At 37.6% G+C, this 21,368-nt stretch overlaps 1 protein-coding gene across 1 annotated transcript; it reads right to left on the bottom strand.

Annotated features, from left to right (window-relative positions):
* Positions 1-3,016: 3,016 nt before the first annotated feature.
* Positions 3,017-8,883, bottom strand: mchr2b (melanin concentrating hormone receptor 2b). The gene is made up of 2 exons (XM_020639396.3): positions 8,241-8,883; positions 3,017-6,077 (listed from the first exon to the last, which is right to left on the bottom strand). The coding sequence occupies exons 1-2, from the start codon at positions 8,642-8,644 to the stop codon at positions 5,438-5,440; spliced, it is 1,044 nt and encodes a 347-aa protein (XP_020495052.1). The 5' UTR covers positions 8,645-8,883; the 3' UTR covers positions 3,017-5,437.
* Positions 8,884-21,368: the final 12,485 nt, after the last annotated feature.

Below are 21,368 nucleotides of genomic sequence, written 5' to 3'. Positions count from 1 at the left end.
AGTTTGCTTCAGTGGTGCTGATGAATATATTATTAATCAGATATTAGTCAACGTCAGATTAGCTGTAGCTCTTATGTCTTAATGCTAATCTAAGAGAAGCAAGATAAGCTCATTGCCCTGTAGCTTCATATTTAACACTAAAAGTCAAATCCCCATTACAAACGCTAAACTACTCTCTTTGGTCATTTTTTTTCTTCTATTTTCTAAATCAGATACTGGCTGATACGACAGTTTGGGCGCACATAAACAATTTGCTCCACTGTGTCCAAACTTTTAAATGAAATTACACAGAAGATCCATAATTCGCAGGGCCTTTGGCTTCATGATGGAAAATAAAAATTCCATCATTCATAAAACTGCTGTGATGATAAAATGGTGCCCCAGATGAGTTTTAATACAGTTTATGAAATCCTCTGCAGGCTGAGTCTTCAGATGCTAACGCAAGAAACAACAACCAAGGTCCAGTTTGGGATGACGACAGGGTCACTGAAGAAAAGGTCACATTGATCCATAACATGTCCCACAACATCAGGCTGTGGTTAACACACTTCCACACCACCATAAAAGACAGCCCTTCTTATTTTCCTGCAGTCCTCTCTTACTGCTTCACTTGGCATCCGCTAGCAGCCTGCTACAGCTGTAAATAACTTATGAAGAGCTTATGAAAAACACTGTAAACAGCAAAGTCAAGTGTTTTTGTTCCCTGTGCGAGAGGGAAATGAACAATAAATCTTGAATATCACCACTGCACCAATTGCTGATTAAAAGCCCAAATCTCATCCCCATATTCTTTACGGTCGGTAAAATAAGAAATAAGAGCACTGATGGATCTAATATAAAAATTCAAAGTAGTCTCTGGACAACAGTTTGTGTGGCACTGCTTATATCAGTGACTGTCAAAGTACAGACTACAACGACAGAAAGTAACACACAATATCAGTCTGAATCTTTTACGAACAATATTTACATTTAATTATACAACTCATTAAAAGGTTCATTATAAAGCATGGCATTTATGTTTTACAACGGACTTCAGTACAAGGCTTTCATTGGTGGATTGATACACATACTATAACACCAACATCAAAAAAGTGACAACTTTTCAACAATATCAAACACAGAGAAAGATCGATTAAAATCAGGACCACAACAATAAGATGTCAGATGAAACCTGTAAATCTCATCAAAATGAACTTTACACAGATTTATACAGCTTTTTCTTTTTTGAACATAATCTTCTGTGGATTGAGGATGTGTGGAGTTCAAACTTTGAAACGTGTGGGCATAATTGGGACTCCATTAAAAACAATGTTTCACTTGGATGGCTGTAGCTCTGCAGAAAGCAGCAGCTCATTATTTGGTAAGATGAAAATCAGAAGTCTGACTGTTTGGCAACATATTAACGAGGTTATTGTCAATAGCTAATATGGATCAGTTCATTTGATGCATTTCAAATATGAAGGCTAATAGAATACTTTATTTGTGCTCTTACAATGCAACCTCTGCCTCTGATGCCTGATAAGACAGGTCATGTGCTAATTCAAGATACAACAGATGTCGGACTACAAATCCGAGTGATTTTTTTGTTGTTGACATAATTGAGTCTTTATATATGAGCACTGATTAGTGCAATACTGAGCACTGATTATTGCAATAGGTGGCCCCAAAAGGCAAAACAGAGCGGTGTGTCTGGGGGCTTTGATGACATTTCAGGTTGCAAAAACTCTGTATATGTGTTGGCATTTGGAATCAGCTGACAAGTCATTCGTCACACTCTCCAAACATGTTTTGACGGTCTGACGCGCTCTCTTCTGAAGGCACGGGCTGCAATTTTTTTCAGCAAGGCTAGATCTCTAAACTTTCTTAGACGTAAATCACAATCATGTATGTCTCCTGCATGCTCTTTAATAGGCTCAGAATAATCAGCTGCTTTTGGTGACAGATGTGATATTTCATGGCACTAATACGAATACGAGACGATTTAATGAAAGTCAAAATACATTTCAAAATGTACATTGTCATATTCTTGATTGTAAACTCTTTCATTTAAGATGAAAGATTTACGATTTTAGATTAAAGAAGAATAATAAGGATGGGAAGGCATAAATCTTTTGGTTATTAAAATGCATTTGGTCAATGCATTAGTAAATTCAATTTTTAAATTCTTCTAAATAATATATTTTTTTTTAATAATTTAGTTTATTGAATTAATTTTTAATATGTCATGCATTTAGTTAAAATAATGTTTGTTAACATTTTCTGAGAAAGCACGTCCTTCATCATTTGTGCATACGCATGCTTTAAGGAAGTTCTACCACAGTAAGAATAAATTCAAGTAATAACATGAATCTCAGATTTGTGCGGCAAACGTTCGTACGAACGGTTTAATAACAGATTTGTGCGTACGCACTGTTTGTGAATGAGGCCCAATGAGCGTTGACAAGAATAAGCATTGTGCAAACAGCAGTGAGACACAGGAGCTGGAGCATTGTCCCAAGTGAAATATGAACTTTTAAGGGAGTCCCTGCGTTCACTTAAGTTTCAAGCTTCTCAAAAAAAGCAGGTGCATTTTTTTTAAACTCTTCTTAGTTTTTACATTGACCAAATGAAAGAGTCTTATTTCATTGTTTAGTCTCTAGTGAGTCTTTATGAAGTGAAACATCAGAGTGCTACTTTAAAGTTATATTCACTTGATTTTTACACATGAAACATTTAGAACACAGGGTCACAAAATAATGTTGAAACACGTGTCCTCTTTTTGGGCACTTTATACTATGTGTTAGTGGTCCAAAATAAATTCTTATTATAAAAGGCTTTGCACAAAGCACAGAGAAGAACAATATGTGACAGTGTAGAGCATTTCTGCTAGAACAAATAGTGATTTATCAACATGGACACACATTATATCACATTTAGTGCTCCAGTGCCATTGTAAACATACTTAATAACCGTGAGGACAAAACGTAACACACACATCATTTTCCTGTACATTGACTTAACACCCATTATGCAAATGTTGAACCGGGTACATGACTTGATGTGGATGCAGGAACATCACCTGTCCTTCACACGGTCTATTATGCCTATTATGTAAAAATGTCATAATGTTCATGTGTTAATCCGTATTTAGGAGCTTTCAAGCTGTTTGGGTGACAACATATTAATTTCTTTTGCTTTTAAATTAAGAAACAATAACACCTATCATCACACTCTGTATCACACTATATATTACAAACAAAAGCAGGAGAACACCACTAACAGTTATGTAACTATTAAAAGGTAATACATTTATGAGAACAAATGTTGGGAAATTAAAAAAACACAACCTTTGAGCAGTTTTGCACACAAACAGGACAAAATCTACATCACAACTTATCAACATAAAAAAAAACACATCAAACAATGCATACCAAATTATTCTCAAAATCCAGACTTCTTGTTAATAAAATAGAAATCACTGAGCATTTTCTAGTTTTGTTACATCAGTTGAACAAAAAGAAAAGAAAATCAGCAGCCTATTAGATTTTTACAAACTCAAATCCCCTTATTTGTTTCAACATGATCTCAAACTGGATCTTAAACAGTTCAATATTACCATTAATATTACCCATTAATAAAGCCATTGGGTTACATCTGAAAGGGTTGCTTGTTAGATGGATTTTGGACTTAAGGTATCACACTGTGTGAGGCTCAAATTTGCCATCGAACAGCCCAGAGCTATATGGACAAAAAAATCACAAGAGCCCTCATGAAACAGGCCCAACTGTTTTCCAATGACAGACCTCACAATGTGCTCTTCTGTGTTGTCACTCACTGGCATGGCACTGGATGAAGCCTCTTGTTGATAAAGGTTGATGTGTCCAAAAGAAAAGAAGCACCACTGAGTCACTCCTCAGCTTCCTTTCTCATCGGTGTGTTTTCAAAAGTCACGACTGATACTCCCTGCAGTCCAGACTCAAAGACTCCAGCCAGCTCACCTTCATCTGGGTGCTAGATCTGTTTCTTTTACCTTATTTAGTCTATGAAAAATGTTGTTTTCTGTTTGTTTATATCTTCATCTTTGTACAAAAAGACAGTACATAAACTCTGTCAGCGGTAGAGGCTGAAGAAGACATTAAAAAATATGTAGCAAAAAATGTAACATACAGCAAAATCAAATTGAGGGAACACGACGAATCATTAAAACAAGATAAGAAAATAAAATAACAGATTTGACAGGGATGATGATCAAATATATCATGTAGCTAAACATTCTGATCGTGCAAGCCAGTTTTGGTTGCTATAAAGGACGGGCACGTCTTTGAATAAGTGTTTTTATAACTGAAAGAGAAGTGATAAAGACAGACGACAGAAGGGAGTCACAGCACATAAAAAAAAATAAAAGAACGCTAAACAGTTCTGAACAAATGTTGGCAGCAGTGTAATTGGCACCTCTGGACTCAGACATTTGCAATGTGGGTGTAATTAAGCCAACCTGCAGTCAGCTGGTTTAGGTCTGCAAGCCACACAATCATATCTGGATCATCTGCTCAGACTATTTTCCTTACAAACATCTGTCCACACATCCACTTTTTTTATCAAGTGGGTAGTTTAAGATGAGGTTTTAACATTTACTCTTCATTTGTGGAAAGTTTGGATAGTTTTATTTATATGTTTGTTTATTTAAACCAGAGACAGTGCACATTAATGAACATAAGCATGTACAATAATTTCAATGAATGCACATTCAGAGGATTTTTTTTTCTCTGTATTTTTATGGATACTTGTTGTTATATTTATCTTTATCACTGGACAGTTAGGCTCTTTTTTAAAGTGTCTTTGACATCGTTTTTATATATTCAGCTTGTGCCAATATTGATTTTACCTCTGATTAGCGTGGTTAACCCTCCCTCATTTTCAGGGGCTCATGTGGGAAAATAAACAGTTAATGAAAATAAGAACAGCAGGAAAACTGCAATCATTTTCTTCCGCAGTGGCTGCTAACAATAGCAGTTAAAACAACATAATTGGAACAGCAAAAGTAAAGGGAAAGCTTTTGGTACACAAACACATACAATAATAATTATAATGACAACAATGGTCCATGATTACCGTGGAATAGTAAGTAATTAACATTATCATATTGAGTGTTTACTTGCATGCACGTGCAGGTCTCCTGCCGGGGTGGAATTGTGAAATTCAGGCTGGCACGGGTCAGCTTTCACCTGCAACAATTGTTGGTTGTTCTTTTGAAAATCCTGTGACATTTCCAGTAATTGCTTTCAGTCTTGTTTGATTTTGCTGCTCAAGCTTCATACCCAGTCTTTGTCATATTCTGTCTTATTTGCTAGAAAAATGACCTCTCAGGAAACACATTTTGACAAGCTTCTTCCTTTGTTTTATCAAGGAACCAAAAAAGTACATGTGCATATACAAAAAAGCATGACATCTCTACTGATCAGATGACAGTGCAGCGGATGTTGGTGTCGTTGGTTGTACTAGAGCCGTCTGCTTTGACCACGGTGACCTTGGACGACTGCTGTGAGCTGTGCAGCATGTTTCTGTGGCAGAGACGCTCGCGGTAATTCTGCGCAAAGATAAGTAGCATGAGCGGGTTGATGCAGCTGTGTGAGTAGCTGAGGCAGATGCTGATGTTGTAGGCATAGACGAAGGCGATGGTTGGGGTGTTGTTGGTCAGGTTGATTACCTGGATGACGTGGTAGGGCGACCAACAGATCAGGAACAAGGCGATGACCATGAGGACCATCTTTGTGGCCCTTTTGGCCCAAACAGACTGCTTACGTTTGACACGGCGGATGGAACTAAAGACATGGTATAGTGTGAGCGTGTAGAAAGTGCTGATGATGATGAGGGGGATGATGAAGCCCAGGATGGATTGGTAGAGAGTGTACCAGTACATGTCCTCGGGCCCATCCAGGAACATCATGCACACCTCCAGATTCTGTCGTCGCACAACCTTGGCGTACATCATGACGGGGACGGTGAGGAGGAAGCTGCCCAGCCACACCAGCAGGTTGATGATGATGGTCCACTGGATGGTCCTCCGCTCTGAGGTGGGGTGGACGATAGCGATGTACCTGGGAGGAAGAAGTTATGTTTTGTTAAACACAAATAATGAAAGCATCTTCGCTGACGAGCATGTATAGTACATGAATGCCGGTTTATTATTAAAGGATTATTTCCATCTGTGAGTCAAGATCTGAGAAACAAAAGTCAGGAGAGAGAGTATAATGATACCAGGTCCCATAGCATGTCTACACCCTGAAAATAATAACAAAAGCTGTGAAAAATATAATTTCAAACAAGGTGATAAGCAATGGCACAATTCCAGTTTGTTCTCGTATTTTGCATTTGATTGGGTTTTGATGTTTGACTTCTGTCTTTGGGACAATTTCCCAGGAGATAAATTACCATCTTGACATTAACCCCACAAATTGTCCTGTTCGTGGAGCCAATTAGGCATTTGCAGCTGATGTCTACATGTTAATCGTTGGGCCAGCCCTGTCTGGTGACATTTGACAAGCATTTGAAGTATTCAGAGGCCAACAGTCTGGGGTGTTTTTAAGGACAGCCTGCTAATTTGCATTTACCTGAGACTTTAAATCAATAGTTCATACATTTTAGATCAACAGAAGAGGCTGTTTTCCACTGTTGAGGTTAAATACATATACCTTTTGTGTGACTGGAATCAGTGAATGCATACTAATGTTTTTTCTTAGCTGAGCCAAGTAAGATATTGCTGTTAAAGTTAACTTAATGCTCTTTTGTTGTACATACGGCCTCATCCTGTTATAGAGAGGATGTTAGGGTATATAAGTTGAACCAACCATGTCTGGCTGCAGGGGAAAGAAAACCTTAGAGAAGAAATATACGAGGTGAGGTCATTTAAGATTTATTTTACTGAATCTATTCAATGGCACTCTTTCTTATGTTATATATGTGATCCCTTTACTAACATTTTAGAGATTTTAGATTATAAAACCTTAAGTGTAACATTGATTACTAACTGATATTTGTTGAACTTTTATTGGGATGAAAAGGGTCTGGTTAATATCCCTAACACTGCCATGAAATGGGATAACACAGTTCTGTGGTGTAAAGTGGGACGAGTAGAAATAACTTCTGAAACAACCATGTCTTTGTGGCTCTACATGTCATGTACACAGACTATAATATGAGTTAGGATCTATTTACTAGCTGGTGGGAAATAAGTAGAGAACGAAGCATTGGTGACGTGCTTTTATCAGATAGATTTGGTCAGATGTATTTTGGAAGTTTACTTTTTCACTCTAACTACGCTGTGCTACCCAGATAAACAACTAAAAAGGTTGCGTGACTTTGATTATATAAGACAGGCGGCTGAGGTCATTCAAGCTGTCTAATGGGGAAGTAATCGCAATTTCTCATTGAATTAGGATGGAAAATGGGATGCTTAATCAGGCATTTGAATGTGTTAGAACCTACATGGATAGCATGAATCCTATAGCTTTATTGTGTGCTTGTTTGTTTGTTTCAGCTTATCAGTCTATTTGGTCTCCGTTTAGATTCCAGCCTGATATGACTTCTTTTGAAGCTGTTGGCTTTGATAATTTATCAGTGTTAACTGCAACAAACTTGTAACTTTAAAAAATGTTCAATCTAACTTCAAAGGATAGAGTGGAACGAGATGTCGAGGCAAAATTATACAATACAGAATAAAATGACAGGAAAATAAAAAAAAGAGCTCTTGATGAGCTTGTAAAGGATTTGTTTTCTGCACGTGTTCCAGCTCAACAGAACAAAATGAGCTGTTCTAGTGTCCTTACAGAATTCATTATGTATATCATTCTGAACAAATGTCACATTATAGCTGTGATTACCTCCAAATGGGGATGTTCACTGGTCTGACTCTTGGTTTAAAGACCTGTTTAAATGTCTTTCCTGTGTTCACATCATAAACATGACACAAACATGATTTATGATGGGAACATTTTTGTCTTAATGGGCTGTTGCACAGAGATGGTTATCATACTTGAGTTGTGCATTTTTAGCTTGACTTTTAAAATGACACCTGTAGATACTGCATTAGTCCTCAGAGAAAATTATTAATAGATCATTTACAGATATTTTATTTTGTTTATCAAAGTGTGGAAGTACTGTTGTGCATTAGATTAAAAAAAAACAAGGCACACTTTAAGAGAATTAAAGCAATGGTCAGAATTAGCACCAAACATGTCATATGTATAGATCATAACACTTACCGGTCAATGCACAGAACAGTAACAATTCCCACGGTGGTGAACTGGTTGCTGACATCCACCACCACCACTGCTTTGCACATAAAGTTTCCAAACACCCACTGTCTGTCTCTGACCAGCTGGTGGATGTTGAAGGGCATCACCAGCAGGAACAGCATGTCTGCTATGGCCAAGTTCAACACGTAGATGTCCGAAACCATTTTCTTCTTGCATGCTTTCACCGCGTAGATGACCAGCGCGTTGGCTATCACTCCAACAGAACACAGGATGCCATAAATTGTGGGGAAAATGTGCATGAAAGTGGTGATGTCGATGTGGCTGTAAGGTGGACGACTCGGGCTCAGACATGACGGGTCAGTGGAGTTGTCTGTTTGGTTGTTTTTGCAGAAGATGGCCGTATCATTCATCTTCGGATCCTCTGAGTAATCTCTTTGGTGTGGTTATAATAAGTCGGCTACAGGTCTCCAAACTTCAAGCTCCAAGCTCTCCAAGAGCGCGAATACTCTCCTCTTTCCGGACGTGTATTGCTCGTAAAATATTTGATTTAAAACAGGAAAACGTAGAATCGAATCAAGTCGGAGTCTTTGAACAGTCTGCTCTCTGCAACATGTTTATCTCTGGAAGCAAAACATGATATGGCCATTTATTGTGCGCACAGCGCTGTGCGCTTTACCAAAGGCAGAGAACGCCTCAGGGGACACTAGTTCCCTCCCTTCAAAGATTATTCGCTGTGACATGTAGGAAGATAAATCTAAAGACATGTCAAACGGAAACTCGTTTTCATACATTCTGTATGCTTTACTTCTGGACGAAATAGGCAATGAACATTTGCATATATTAATCTCAACTACACGTTTATCCTAAAAGAAATTAGATGTGTTAACCTAAAAATAAAGGCAGCAGCTTTTTTTGTAAAATGTTTAGATAGTTAATTTAAGTAATTCTAAAGTTGAAGATAAAATTACATATTGAAAGTTTCTTTGGAATGGTTAGAGCTCTGGGAGTAACTAAGAAATCTCAGGGACTCTTACAACTCATCATGCCTGTACAAATAAGCCACATGGTTCAATTAAGTGATTTTAGTTCCTGATTGTGTTACATTAAAAAAAAAAAAAAAAAAAATCCAGCAATCTTTAAACACCCCTCTTTATGTGCTCTGATTTGTTTCAGCTGTCAGGATTTGAATTGATTTGGGTTATCTCAGGCAATTAAGTATTTTAATTGATATCTTGCCCTCAAGGCTGCTTCGGAAAAACCACATCAAAGTTGTGATTTTATGCAGTGCTTTATTCTGACGTCATGAGAATCATCTTTTAAGGGAAAGCAGCTGATTCATGGTTTGATGCTCCTCAGCAGACAGATCTCTGCTGGATCTGACCACCAGTCAGCAGGAATACATGTGAACGCTCCTCCTGCTGGCTTCAATGTTTGTTCATCTCCTGATGCTTCCTTTCTATTCCAACTAGTCCTCAAAGTAGACTATTTTTGTAATTATTTTCACTCAAGCTTTCATTGTGGGAGTTTTGTACTGGTCTGGAACACGTAAAAAAGGGGAGCTTCAATTGGCTCTTCAAACTTACCTCTGTCCTCTACTGACTGAAAAATCCACTCTGAAAACAGAAACTTTGTATTTATGTTTTCCGTCATCAAATGTGCAAGGCTGAAACGGTTTGTTACTAAATGGACTCCGGAACACAAGAGAAATAAAGGGCTTTGATTTGATGACCTGCTGACATCCTCACATGATAGAAGAAATCTGCTTTGCTTTAGTGGTCATGAGCAAAAACCTTGAAATCCAATTCTAATTAATTTTTCTATTCATCATCAATTATGACAAGATTGGACAATTGGATTGGCAACCTACTTTTGAAAGCAAACAAAGACATTCAAACACTTCTTGTAACACCACTAGCTAGTCAGGGTTTCAGATATTCTCCAAAGTAAGATGGACTAATGTAACAATTTTGAACAAACTGTTTTAACCTCAGTTCAATTCATGGTTTGGGTTAGTAAGAGATACCTGCAAATTGATTTCGTTAACTCGTCTTTAGCAACTTTGGTTTCAGTGACCAGAAATTCAAGGAGAGCCTGTATGATGTTAACCTATATTAGTGGGCATATGTCTTATGACAACTGGGGGGGTTAATACACAACATTGGTTTAATCTTTAACATTTTGATAATAGATACATTGAAACATTTTCAAAATTAATATGTTCAGGCCTGCAGACATCTATTGTACATATACATGGCCAATAAAAGTAAAATAAACTAGGGTAAATCTCGTCCTAATCCTTTTCTAACGTGTATTGTTTTCTTTGTGTTGAATATGGCAGCGGATGCTTTTCTTGTTCAGTAATTTAACTACTTTGATTTTACAATGTATTGTATGCTAAATAAATAGCAGTCAATTAATAGTCAATGCACCAACTTGTTAGACTTTGCCATAAACCCTGTTGGTTGATTGATTGATTGGTTGGTTGGTTGGTTGTGTTGGATGGTACCCTATGCCTGTTATACATCACCATGTGCAAAATGCATTAGGACTCTGTAGGGACTCAGATTTGGAACTAGAGGGTTGCTCGTTGTCCCGGGATGGACCAAGTGTGAATTTTAGTTGGATAGGTGCAAATCTTACTCCCTGAGTGGTGCTGTAGTGCCTTCAAGCAAGGCACTGAACTCTGAACTGTTTGGGGCACCTGTGCAGCCCGCTAAATCTGACATCTCTCTGAAATGCATGTCTATACGTCCTGTTTGGGCATTCGGCCAAAAGTGTGTGAATTTCCATTTCCTAAGTGTTTCAAATAAAAAAGTAATTGATTGCTGGTAGCTTTAATTTCTGTAAATATTTATTTATTTATTAGCACACATGAAAGAATACATCAAAATAGGATTAACAAAAACATAAAGGTGTGTCAGGAGATTTCCCTTTGTCACCTGCTGTTTAAAGCTGGGTTCATCATCAAATATTGTGAGCCTGGTTTTGATGATGTGAAAACAACAACTAACTGATGAATAGATGAAGGCAACAGCAGAATACTTCTCCACAGCAGCCACGTTTGGAAGTCGTGACAAATGAATGCCCAGCATGTGGTGTGTTCATGAAGTCATTCACTGGAAGGGTTCATGCAGATTTTCTCAGTGAAGTGCAGAGAAGAACGTGATGGAATAATGATGCAAAACCCTAAAGGGACTCAGACTGTTGCCAAAGTAGTCAAATGTTAAACTCTATTGACAGCAGATTAAACTGTCTCTGATGCACAGTACTCAGACTGTCACACTCAGAATCATTATAAGCTTACAGCAACAGTCAGTTTGCTGGAAAATGTGGCATAATTCCAGTCAGATGACAAAGTCAAAACTTAACTCATAAACTCGTAAACTCAAAGAGAACATTTTCTTCACAATCTTAGACTCATTTCTAGTTTTCTTTTGTCCCCAATCTTCCTGCTAATGTGATAATTATAAAATCAGAAGTCTCATATTTGTATGTGAATAAATGATTCTTATTCAGAGAACAGTGCCTCAGACCTGTCAGTACTTTGATTATCTGTGTCTATTAGGGTGCTCGTACATCAGCTGTTAACAGCCACAGTACATGGTAAAAGCCGGTAAGTCAATAGCTTTAAATCCCATTGTCAGGTTGTTTGAAGCCCATTATCTACAAGACTAGGTTTATCTCTTTTTACAAGACAGCACTGTTGGTAAAAGCATTCGTATGTAGGAATGCAGATTCATAATGCCTTAATAACTAAGCTTCTAATGTCTACATCTGAGCAATGCATCTTTTATTTCCTGCGAAATCTGTCACTGTGAGTCCTTGTGCAAAATGGGGTGAGCAGGGTTCATACCTCCCATCTGCTCAGCAGCCGACAGTGGAGGACAGCGCCCGCCCCGGTCAGCTCCTCAGTGTGAAGGTGTCCACCTGTGCCAATGTGATGAGTATTAGCGGCTCAATAACACTCCCAAGCTTAATCAAGCAATGAAAAAACATGACACAAATAATGACAGCTTTCAAGGATTAGTTACTTCTTGACAAAAGAGGCCTTGGCCGCTAATTAAAAACACCTACAATATGTCAGTATTCATTAATGAGATAAAAGGCACACTGCTGTGGCCTGAGGCGGCTATAAGAGGTGGATCAAGTCCACAATACTATGGTATCAAAGGAGTAAAAACAGACAACAGGGGCAGACAAAAGCATCAAAACACAAAAACCTTTAAAATGAACAGCATGTGGGGAGGAAATATCAGTGTGTCATTTTTGTGACAATCGATGTCTACAGCCTTTTCTGTCTGACTGTGATAATAGAGCCTGAAGATAATTTCAACTGAACGATTGTGTGGGTTTTTTTTTGTTGTTGTCAAAAATCAAAGATCTGGCTCTTACATATGTGCGATCCTTGTGACAAACATGATTATTCTAAAGATAAAACTGCTTATTTACAACATGATGCCTTCGATACAAATAATAAAAATGGTACAGTTAATTCATGTCTGATGTAAATCTGAAGCGCAATGTTTGTGTCAGTTTAGCTGACCTATAGCTGTATTACTTAATAAGCACCTTTCAGAGTCACTGTTGCTATAATGCACTTTGGAGTTTTAAAGACATCATATATATCAGATGGCACTTAGATTTGGAAGATCCTTTTCTAAAGCTGAAAGAGTTTTTAAAGTGCATTACATGGTGAAGCTCTGCAGAGATGATACGATTTATAATTTGACAAATAATTTCACTTTTAAGGGCTCATTTTGATTGTAATAATAGCACTCTTGCTTTAAGTGTTTTTTCAGTTTCAGTGCAAAAAAAGATTTTTTTTTTTTTAATAAGGCAAAAGAAAAGATAACCTCTCTCATTATTCAGTTTGGCCGTTAGCGTAGCTCAGCATCAAGACTGCAGAGAGTTTTTCTGGCTCCTAACATCTTAGTTTTATAGGAGCACTGAGTAACAAGAAATATCACTTGATAGTTACAAGTGTTTTTTGACCACTGTTCACCAAATAGAAACATGTAAGCCAACATAAAAAAACCAAACGTGTTACAGTATATCATGGATTTGATATGAATTAAACAAAATATATGATATTTATGAGATGGTGTAAGAGATGCTGGTATGAGGGATATTCAAATTCATATTCGGTTTTGAAGCTGACCAGTGGCTCTTTTCCTGAATGTCGTTCCCCACTCTCTCTCTCTCTCTCTCTCTCTCTCTCTCTCTCTCTCTCTCTCTCTCTCTCTCTCTCTCTCTCTCTCCATATTGAAAATGGTTATGAAAAATGTGCCTGTTTTTTCCTATCACACAGGAACACTAAATAATGTGTACATTTATATGAGTATTGAAGCAGAAACATGTAACTAGTTACTTTTAATGATTTCACTCGGTTAGTAACTCAGTTACTTTGTGATAGCAGTAACTAACTGTTACAAGTTACTTATTTTCAGTAACTTGCCCATCACTGAAACTGAGTCCTGAACATGTAAAACAAACTTTGTACAAAAAAAGTATACTCCAGGCTCAAAAAGATATCTCTCCCTTTGCAGAGTAAGTAAACCAGTGTTGATTTAATGAAGCATAAATGTCAACACATGTAGGAATAGACGAGCTCTGCAGAGACTACACTGATTCTCCAACACAGGTCAGAAAGCTTGTCTTGTTGTCACTGTGGAGGTTGAACATCCTTTTTCGTGTTTTTTTTCTTTCAGCCGTGATGAGCACTTGTTATTTATCATTACTTGTGAAGTTAATTGACTTTATCATTTATCATTTGTTTTGTTGCGAGAGTATCAATGTTGCTACGCAAAGGTAGCATTAAGGTCTTAAATGATTTTATAAACGCACTGTATAAAAGATGCATGTGAACAAGATCACCTAAGTAACCAGTGTGGTCTGCATGGGTGTTTTGGGGACTTTTTGAATTGGAACTATCCAAACAGCAGTTCTCTGAGAGCTAAACACCATAGGGCCTTTTTTTGGTACCTACTCTGAATCAGTAGCTCAAAAGTTTCCTCTTTTAAGGGGGTTCTAGGAATGAAAATAGTTCATAATTGCTGAGGTGCGGAATCAATAAAAAAGGGGGATGGTTCAAACAGTTCCAAGGAAAAGTTCCTGCTGTAGGGTTAGGGTTAGGGTGCACACAGAAAGACAAAAATATGAATGTACATGCAGAGATCCATTTTTAGACATTATAAGGAAACACACAATATTATACATATACATATTATACATTTTGGTCTTATAATATCTAAATGCCAAAATTAAACCAAAGATCAGTGGTTAGATGTTTCTCTATATTCTGCAAAAACATGCTGAATATGTAAGCATGCATTTCCATTTATATGGGAAGCGTACTGGTTTACATTGGACTGGTAGTCCAAATTGAATTGTTTCCTGGTGTATCAGCAAGCTTTTGCTGTTATGAGGATAACAGTCAAATGTGGAGATGAAAAAGGGTGGAACACAATCCATAGTAATCAAATCCCAGAACTCATAAGCTATCATCTGACAAAGACTTTTCTTCTAAACAAACACTATAACCACTTATCAGCATGCTAGTACAGCTAACAATCCACTCTTGGATGTCCTCTCTCAACTTTGACACTGTGCTTGGTTCAATAGTTGCTTAGTTGCTTGTTGGACTGACTAACACAACACAAGGACAAGTCTTTGCTGGAAGTACTTCATTCAGTAGCTAACCGCCGACTACATCAGAAGCCCCAAATGTTGACCTTCATTCCCAGAGGCTAGATAGTTTGTTATCATGTGTTAGAAGATGGGTTCTGAGATTGCAGGATTTATTAGCAAAAGAGAATTAATCACAATGGATTCAGTACACAGAAGGTCTGTCCATACAAGAGGGAATGCTTGAGAAAAGGCACAAACAATCAGGACAAACTGGGACAGAAGGAGATATAGTAGGGCAGCAAGTAGAGAATCTAAAATCAAGACATAAGGTGAGTATTATATTATAAAGAAAACATAACACATAAGGGTAATAGAAGGGTTCTTAACTAGCCCAGAGACGCGACACCTGAGGCACCTTTCTCTCAAATGAGTGAATACACTCAACACTGATCAGCTACCTTAACTTTCAGAAACTTGTGCTGTTGGGTATAGCTACATTTCTTCTCACATCAAGGGGCACAGGTTCAACTGGGCACTGAGCTTCATGTCCATAAATACACTCTTCAATCATGGGTCTAAAAAAAAAGTGAGTGAGAAGTGCTTCCTTAAAAAACAGCCGCAAAACGAGGTAACAACGAAGCACTTAAGTAACTTTTCTCGGACCATCGTTTATTGAATAGTTGATGGTATGTCTGAGGGCCAGAATTTAATTATGTAATTGTGAACAGAGATGCAACAGTGTCTATATGTGTCATATGACGAAGCCATCATGAAATTAGTATATATTAATTGCTTATCAAATTACCATAGATGTAAGTCCACACTGGTTGTAAATTACTGTGCAGTAATGGTCATTTTAAAGTCGTATTTCCCTCTGCTGCACGATTCAGACTGAAAGTATCTGTTGTTGTTAAAGCTGAGCATGACTTCTAAGAGAAAATATGCAGCAACAAAAACTAACAGTAGCCTGCCCTGTCTGGTTCACAGTTAATAGTATCACATGCCTTAGATGTCATATGATTTTTTTGTTAAGATTAGATAAACATCTCAATAAATGCTCTGGGCATTTATAAATGTTAATTGCATGCTTTAGTTAGTGCGCTAGAAACAACAATATGAAATAGTGTTCAGGGTGTTAAGACTTAAAGAGCCCAATCAGAAAGGCCGAGATGAAGTGAGGGGAGTCCATTGTCATGATATATCCCCTTATTTGTTTAAGAGGGGATTCCTTTTGGTTTATAAGATCATGTTCATATCTCCTCTGGCTATGTATTCCAGTGTAGAGTTTCTTTCATTATTCCTCTTTTATGTGCTCATACAATCCCTGTTTAGCCCTTCACATGTACAGTACTTTATAAGGACAACCTTTGTTCACAATCCTCTCTGGTTAAACTCGGTGAAAAGGTCCCCACAATGATTTAAATGGGAACAACATAGACATCTGCAACTCTATCTCAACCTCCTAAAGAAAAGATGGCATTGAGGATGTTTTCTTCTGTCATAAAATATACAAAAGAGAATTTCCTTTATATTCCCTCCCATGCAAGTTGTCTTAACAACAGCAACATTTATCTGATTGAGTGGTCGATCAGATGATAACTCAATCCCTGCAGCACAGTTCTCCCACTACAATATGAACTGGCAATAGGTCAGAAAAACTCTTTATCCAATCATATTTATTATCAGATTGAATAGTTATGCAACTCAGACTCAGTTCAAGTTGGATTGATGTTTTCTTTCAATCAGAAACAACATGAGCTTTGACAGGCACTCCCCTGAATTGAGCCTGGCTGTAGCGTTTGTCCTGATATACTTGTTCTCTGCTGGCTGAGACAGATCTTGTGAAAGGATCTTTGGACAATCATATGATCTCCCTCTGCTGCTCCTCCAGGGTATCCAGCACGACTAACTCAAATAGAGTGGTGAAACCATTGCTTTATAGAGTAACCACACATCTCCAATGTTGCATATACCTCACTAGACTCACTTTCTGAGAATAAACAATCATAACAACATTATTACCTCCTACAGGCTACAGACAGAGTCTGGGTTTGCTGACAATTTATGATGTACTCATTTCAGTTCAATTCAAAACAGCTTCACAGGAAGGAAAGTTTTTATAATTAAAGGGATACTTCACCCGTTGAAACATGAATCTGTATTGACATTGGGTCATATATGTAGTAGAAATGTGAAATAAATTTTGAAGTTGGTGCCTTCTTGGCTGGGAAAAGGCAGAAAGTGTCTTTTTGGCTCATGTGGCTAAAAGACACCAAATCCCAGAATGCACAGCACCGCAGGCCACTCCCACTAAGGTCCTCTAGTTCAGAATCAGAAATACTTAAATAAAAACATTTACAGACATATTTACTTCAACACATAAGACCGTTTCCTCAACTGATTCAGAGATTTCTTCCAGAATTGATCTTGGAAATTCCTGGCAGAAAACAGACTCTATGTCTGTGTTCATAGGCAAACAGTGAGAGCACCGACACTACCAGTCCACCCCAGCTCGAGCCGACCCCGACTTCTCGTCCCCACCGCCGCCGAAAGGCAGGCATCATGTCTCTGCTGGCAGAGCTGGCAGCGGCCAGCGCCGGCAATATAGCAATATAGCCGCGAGACGGTTGCTGCCAACAAGCCGGTCTTGTAATATAAATATAACGGCGAGACGGCTGCTTCCCGCAAGCCCGGCCGTGGCGATCAGCCGTCTCGCTGTTATATTTATATTTTTTTGCCATTATCAACTTTCTCCATAGAGCCTGTTAGCATAGCTTCCAAGCAATATGGCGGACGTTAAGTTTCGATTCTGGGAGTGAGGTCCCACCCACTGATCTGTGATTGGTCTGTAGCTTCAGTGGTCGAAAATATGAGGAACTAGCGTTGTAGGTTCACCCTGCTAACCACAACAGCTTCCAGTGATGCTAAAATCGTCATTTTGCGTCACTGGAAGCTGAAGCTCCTTTTCAGACTCAGAAATACAAAGATTTGCCATTTCGGGAAAATGAGGGCGGGATGCACGACCATTCAAAAATACTACCAGGTTTCTAATGATACAAAGCTTAATGCAAATGGGTGAATTATCCCTTTAACGTTGCCCATAGTTAAAAAAAATTATTTCCCAAGTAATTGGCCAGTAAACGCTAACCATAATTTGAGCATGAACCCACAGTATTATGATATATTGAATTTTACACTCACAGCATATAGTATGCATGTATTCATATGAATATATGCATGTGCTGTGTATATGCATGTGCCTTTCAATTTCCCTCAGGTTGTGACATGTAGACCCATATAAGACTTCAAGATATGCCAAGGTTCCTCTTCCGAAGAGTATTTTTAGATGAAAGAGAACTCAAAGTATAGTTCTTCTTAGAATTTTCTTCATGTGAGGAGCCTATTGAGCCTATTGTTGTGAGCTCTGTTTTCACTTACACATGATTATTTGGTTTGATAGGGAACATTTTGGTTTAGGAAGATGAAAACTAAGTTTTGTCCATAACACTAAGCTAATTATGGATTTGATATTTAACTGGAATGGATTACGTTTGCCCCAGCAGCTATCCAAATGCCCAATTTTTTATTTTATCATCATGTTTCTTTATTTGTCATTACACACTGCAATCACTTATTTCAACCTCATGTTATCCATTGAAAAACCTTTGATATGGCTTGTACAAGCCTAAAAACTGGCTTTCATAATACGAGATGCGTTTTGATTGATTGATTGAATTATTGTCAAAGTCCAAAATGTGTCTTTTTATGTTTTCAGCGGCTCTATTTGCAACATAAAAAACACCAGGTATTGGTCACAAGGACACTCTGAATTAGGCTGAGAGTAAAGCTATACAGAAAGTATAGAATATCAGAAAAATTTAAAATAAACATTTTCTGTAGTACTCTGCTTTTTTAGTGTAAGCATTCACTTTGTTTGAATTCACTTTATTTAAAGATGTCTTTGTGACAAAAAAAAATCTGCCTGAGCTTAAAGTCAAATTCTCAATATAAAACATATCAGGTTCAATGATGATGCAATCCTGAACTTTGTCACATTAATAGTGACTTTGCAGCATTAGATACAAAGAACATTAGTCACTGAAACCGACAAGTTTATAATGAAGTCACCAACAAATCCCTCCTGCCAATGTTGTTTTTGAATCTTATCAGATGATTTATGTTGTTTTGCCTATTTGGAGAATCTTATCAGATGGGGTTGTGTTTCCCTTGAACAGTGTTTAGATTTTTTTACGTACAGGAGAATGAACGCTCTTCAACTTTTGGGAGCAATGCTGAAGAACATGCATCATTTTCCTGTCAGAACTGGCGCCAGTCTCACTGCACAAGAAAGAGACTCTTTAAATGTGCTTTTTAAAGTAATCTTTGATTTAAAATGGAACTTGTTGGCATACTTGTATAACCAATACTGAAGACAAAAAAGACAGTTGCTCAGATGATTATTAACCTCCAGGTAGTCGCGAGGCTAGAGCCAATCCTGGCCTATTTGATTTACCAAAGTAGGAAAAACCCACATGTCATTCATCAGATTAACATTGTTACTGTTCTATACAAGTGTCCCAGTAAACATTGTGACACAGTTTGACATGAGTATGTATTACTATCAGGAAAACTGACACAACTTAAAGGAATTTATCCTCACCTTAATTTAATGTTTTAAAAATGTGGTTTTCCCTTTGGGGCAAAGAATACCATTTATGTCTATTGGTGGTTCAACCACTGTACGTTTTTCAGCGCCCAGTTGTATCTTTTCTCTAATGTCTGTTAAAGATAGAAACAAAACTGGCTTTTTTAAATGGAAAATGTTTGTCTCTGATTTAACCAAAGCTTGACAAACAAGAAATTCTACTTTTTCCTTTACTGTTATGAAAGAATACCAAAATGTATTATCCAACTTACCAAAAATGTTAAGCTAGAGCAACAATATCTACATTTTGGGATCCATGCCAAGTAACTTCTTCAATCTTGTTTTTTATGTAAGCAAGATTACCTGACGATTTTAAAGCGGTCATCCAGTATACACCAAATTTTTCAATTTTCAGTCAATTCATGTGAATCCAGCTGAGGATTAACCACCAGAACAGGAAGTGTTGTGTTTACGTGTTTAGTGAACAAGTCAAAAGTCAAAAGTAAGCGAAGGATGAGCAACATGACAGAGATAACAAAAGCTTGGGACTGGAAGCTGTCCTCAGCAGGTAAGTTCATGTTGTCTCCATTATTTGTGACATAGCAGAGAGGGAAGAGAAACAAGAAAGTAAGCAGCACATGCCAAGGTTACTTACTACAAAATATGAATTATTAGCCAACAGAAAACTGATTAATGCAGGATCCACCAAGAGCTTAATCTGCTTATAATAATGGTAAAAATGTTGAATAAGACTGTCCTTTAAGAAACAAAAAATGTTTTATGTTCAGGTTGTATAGTTCTTTAGAACAAACAAACAGAAAAAGCAAGAGATAAATGTTAGCATTACTCACCATCATGAAGTCCAATTGGCTCGACTTTACCTCTTCTGAATAAAATACAACTTTTAGCTTACCCTTCCTCTCCGAAGTAGCTTTTAACTCTTTATTGACACATATAGTTGATCATACTTCAAGAAAGCTGAACACACAATGAGTAAACCATGTGAAGAGGTGTTAACTCCTCATCAAGGGTTAGTACTCGAATAAAATGAGACATCAAAGTTATGGCCATTGACATGTCTGAGGGCAGACTAGGAGGTCCAATCTGTCCTTAATTTCTCTCATTTGACACCACATGGCAGCCAGCGACCAGACCCTCACAAAACTCCAGCATTTCCACCAATAGTTAGCAACAATCCCCATTTTACCTGCTGCACCAATTCATTTTAAAGTCTGCAGTTTCACGTTTCAAGTGAAATCTTTTCTTGCGAGGTTCTTGTTTGTTTTTTTCTCTGCAGCACATGGTGGTTTGTTAGCGATATAAAGACACCTATAAAGACAAAGACTTCATGTTAGTGTTAACTATTAGTGAGTTGTCTGGTTCATTTCTAGAAACCAACAGTATAACCACTTTGTAGAATGTGTATAAAAACGTGTGTTTGAAAACTTTATGCATGACACACACACACACACACACACACACACACACACACACACACACACACACACACACACACACACACACACACACACACACACACACACACACACACACACAAAAGACAATTTGTCCACAACTTTACCCCTTGCCTCTGGGGTGTCTCCATAGCCTTCATCACCTATTTGCAGGTCGATATTTGATCAATCTTTTAATACCTATGCTTTCAATAATCCTTGAAGGAACAAATGTTTCTGGGTAAAACCCCACCATTTAATTTGACAACTTTATTTCTGAGAGATTACTTACTCTTATCTTCTGGTTAAATATTCCAACAATGAGCATTTGCTATAACATAAGATACAAAAAAGCAACAAATAGCTGTGCTCAAATTATCAGTTAGAAGGTAATTCCTGGTTGCCACT

This window comes from Labrus bergylta, chromosome 9 (genome assembly GCF_963930695.1).
Source record: "Labrus bergylta chromosome 9, fLabBer1.1, whole genome shotgun sequence".
NCBI classification, from domain to species: domain Eukaryota; kingdom Metazoa; phylum Chordata; class Actinopteri; order Labriformes; family Labridae; genus Labrus; species Labrus bergylta.
This window is presented reverse-complemented; position numbering and strand designations above follow the sequence as displayed.

Bases quoted from the DNA above. Each gene is read 5' to 3' on its own strand.
- mchr2b (XM_020639396.3), bottom strand. From the start codon at position 8,644: ATGAATGATACGGCCATCTTCTGCAAAAACAACCAAACAGACAACTCC. The intron at 6,078-8,240 runs GTAAGTGTTATG...TCTTCCTCCCAG, and splicing joins ACTGTTCTGTGCATTGACCG to GTACATCGCTATCGTCCACC.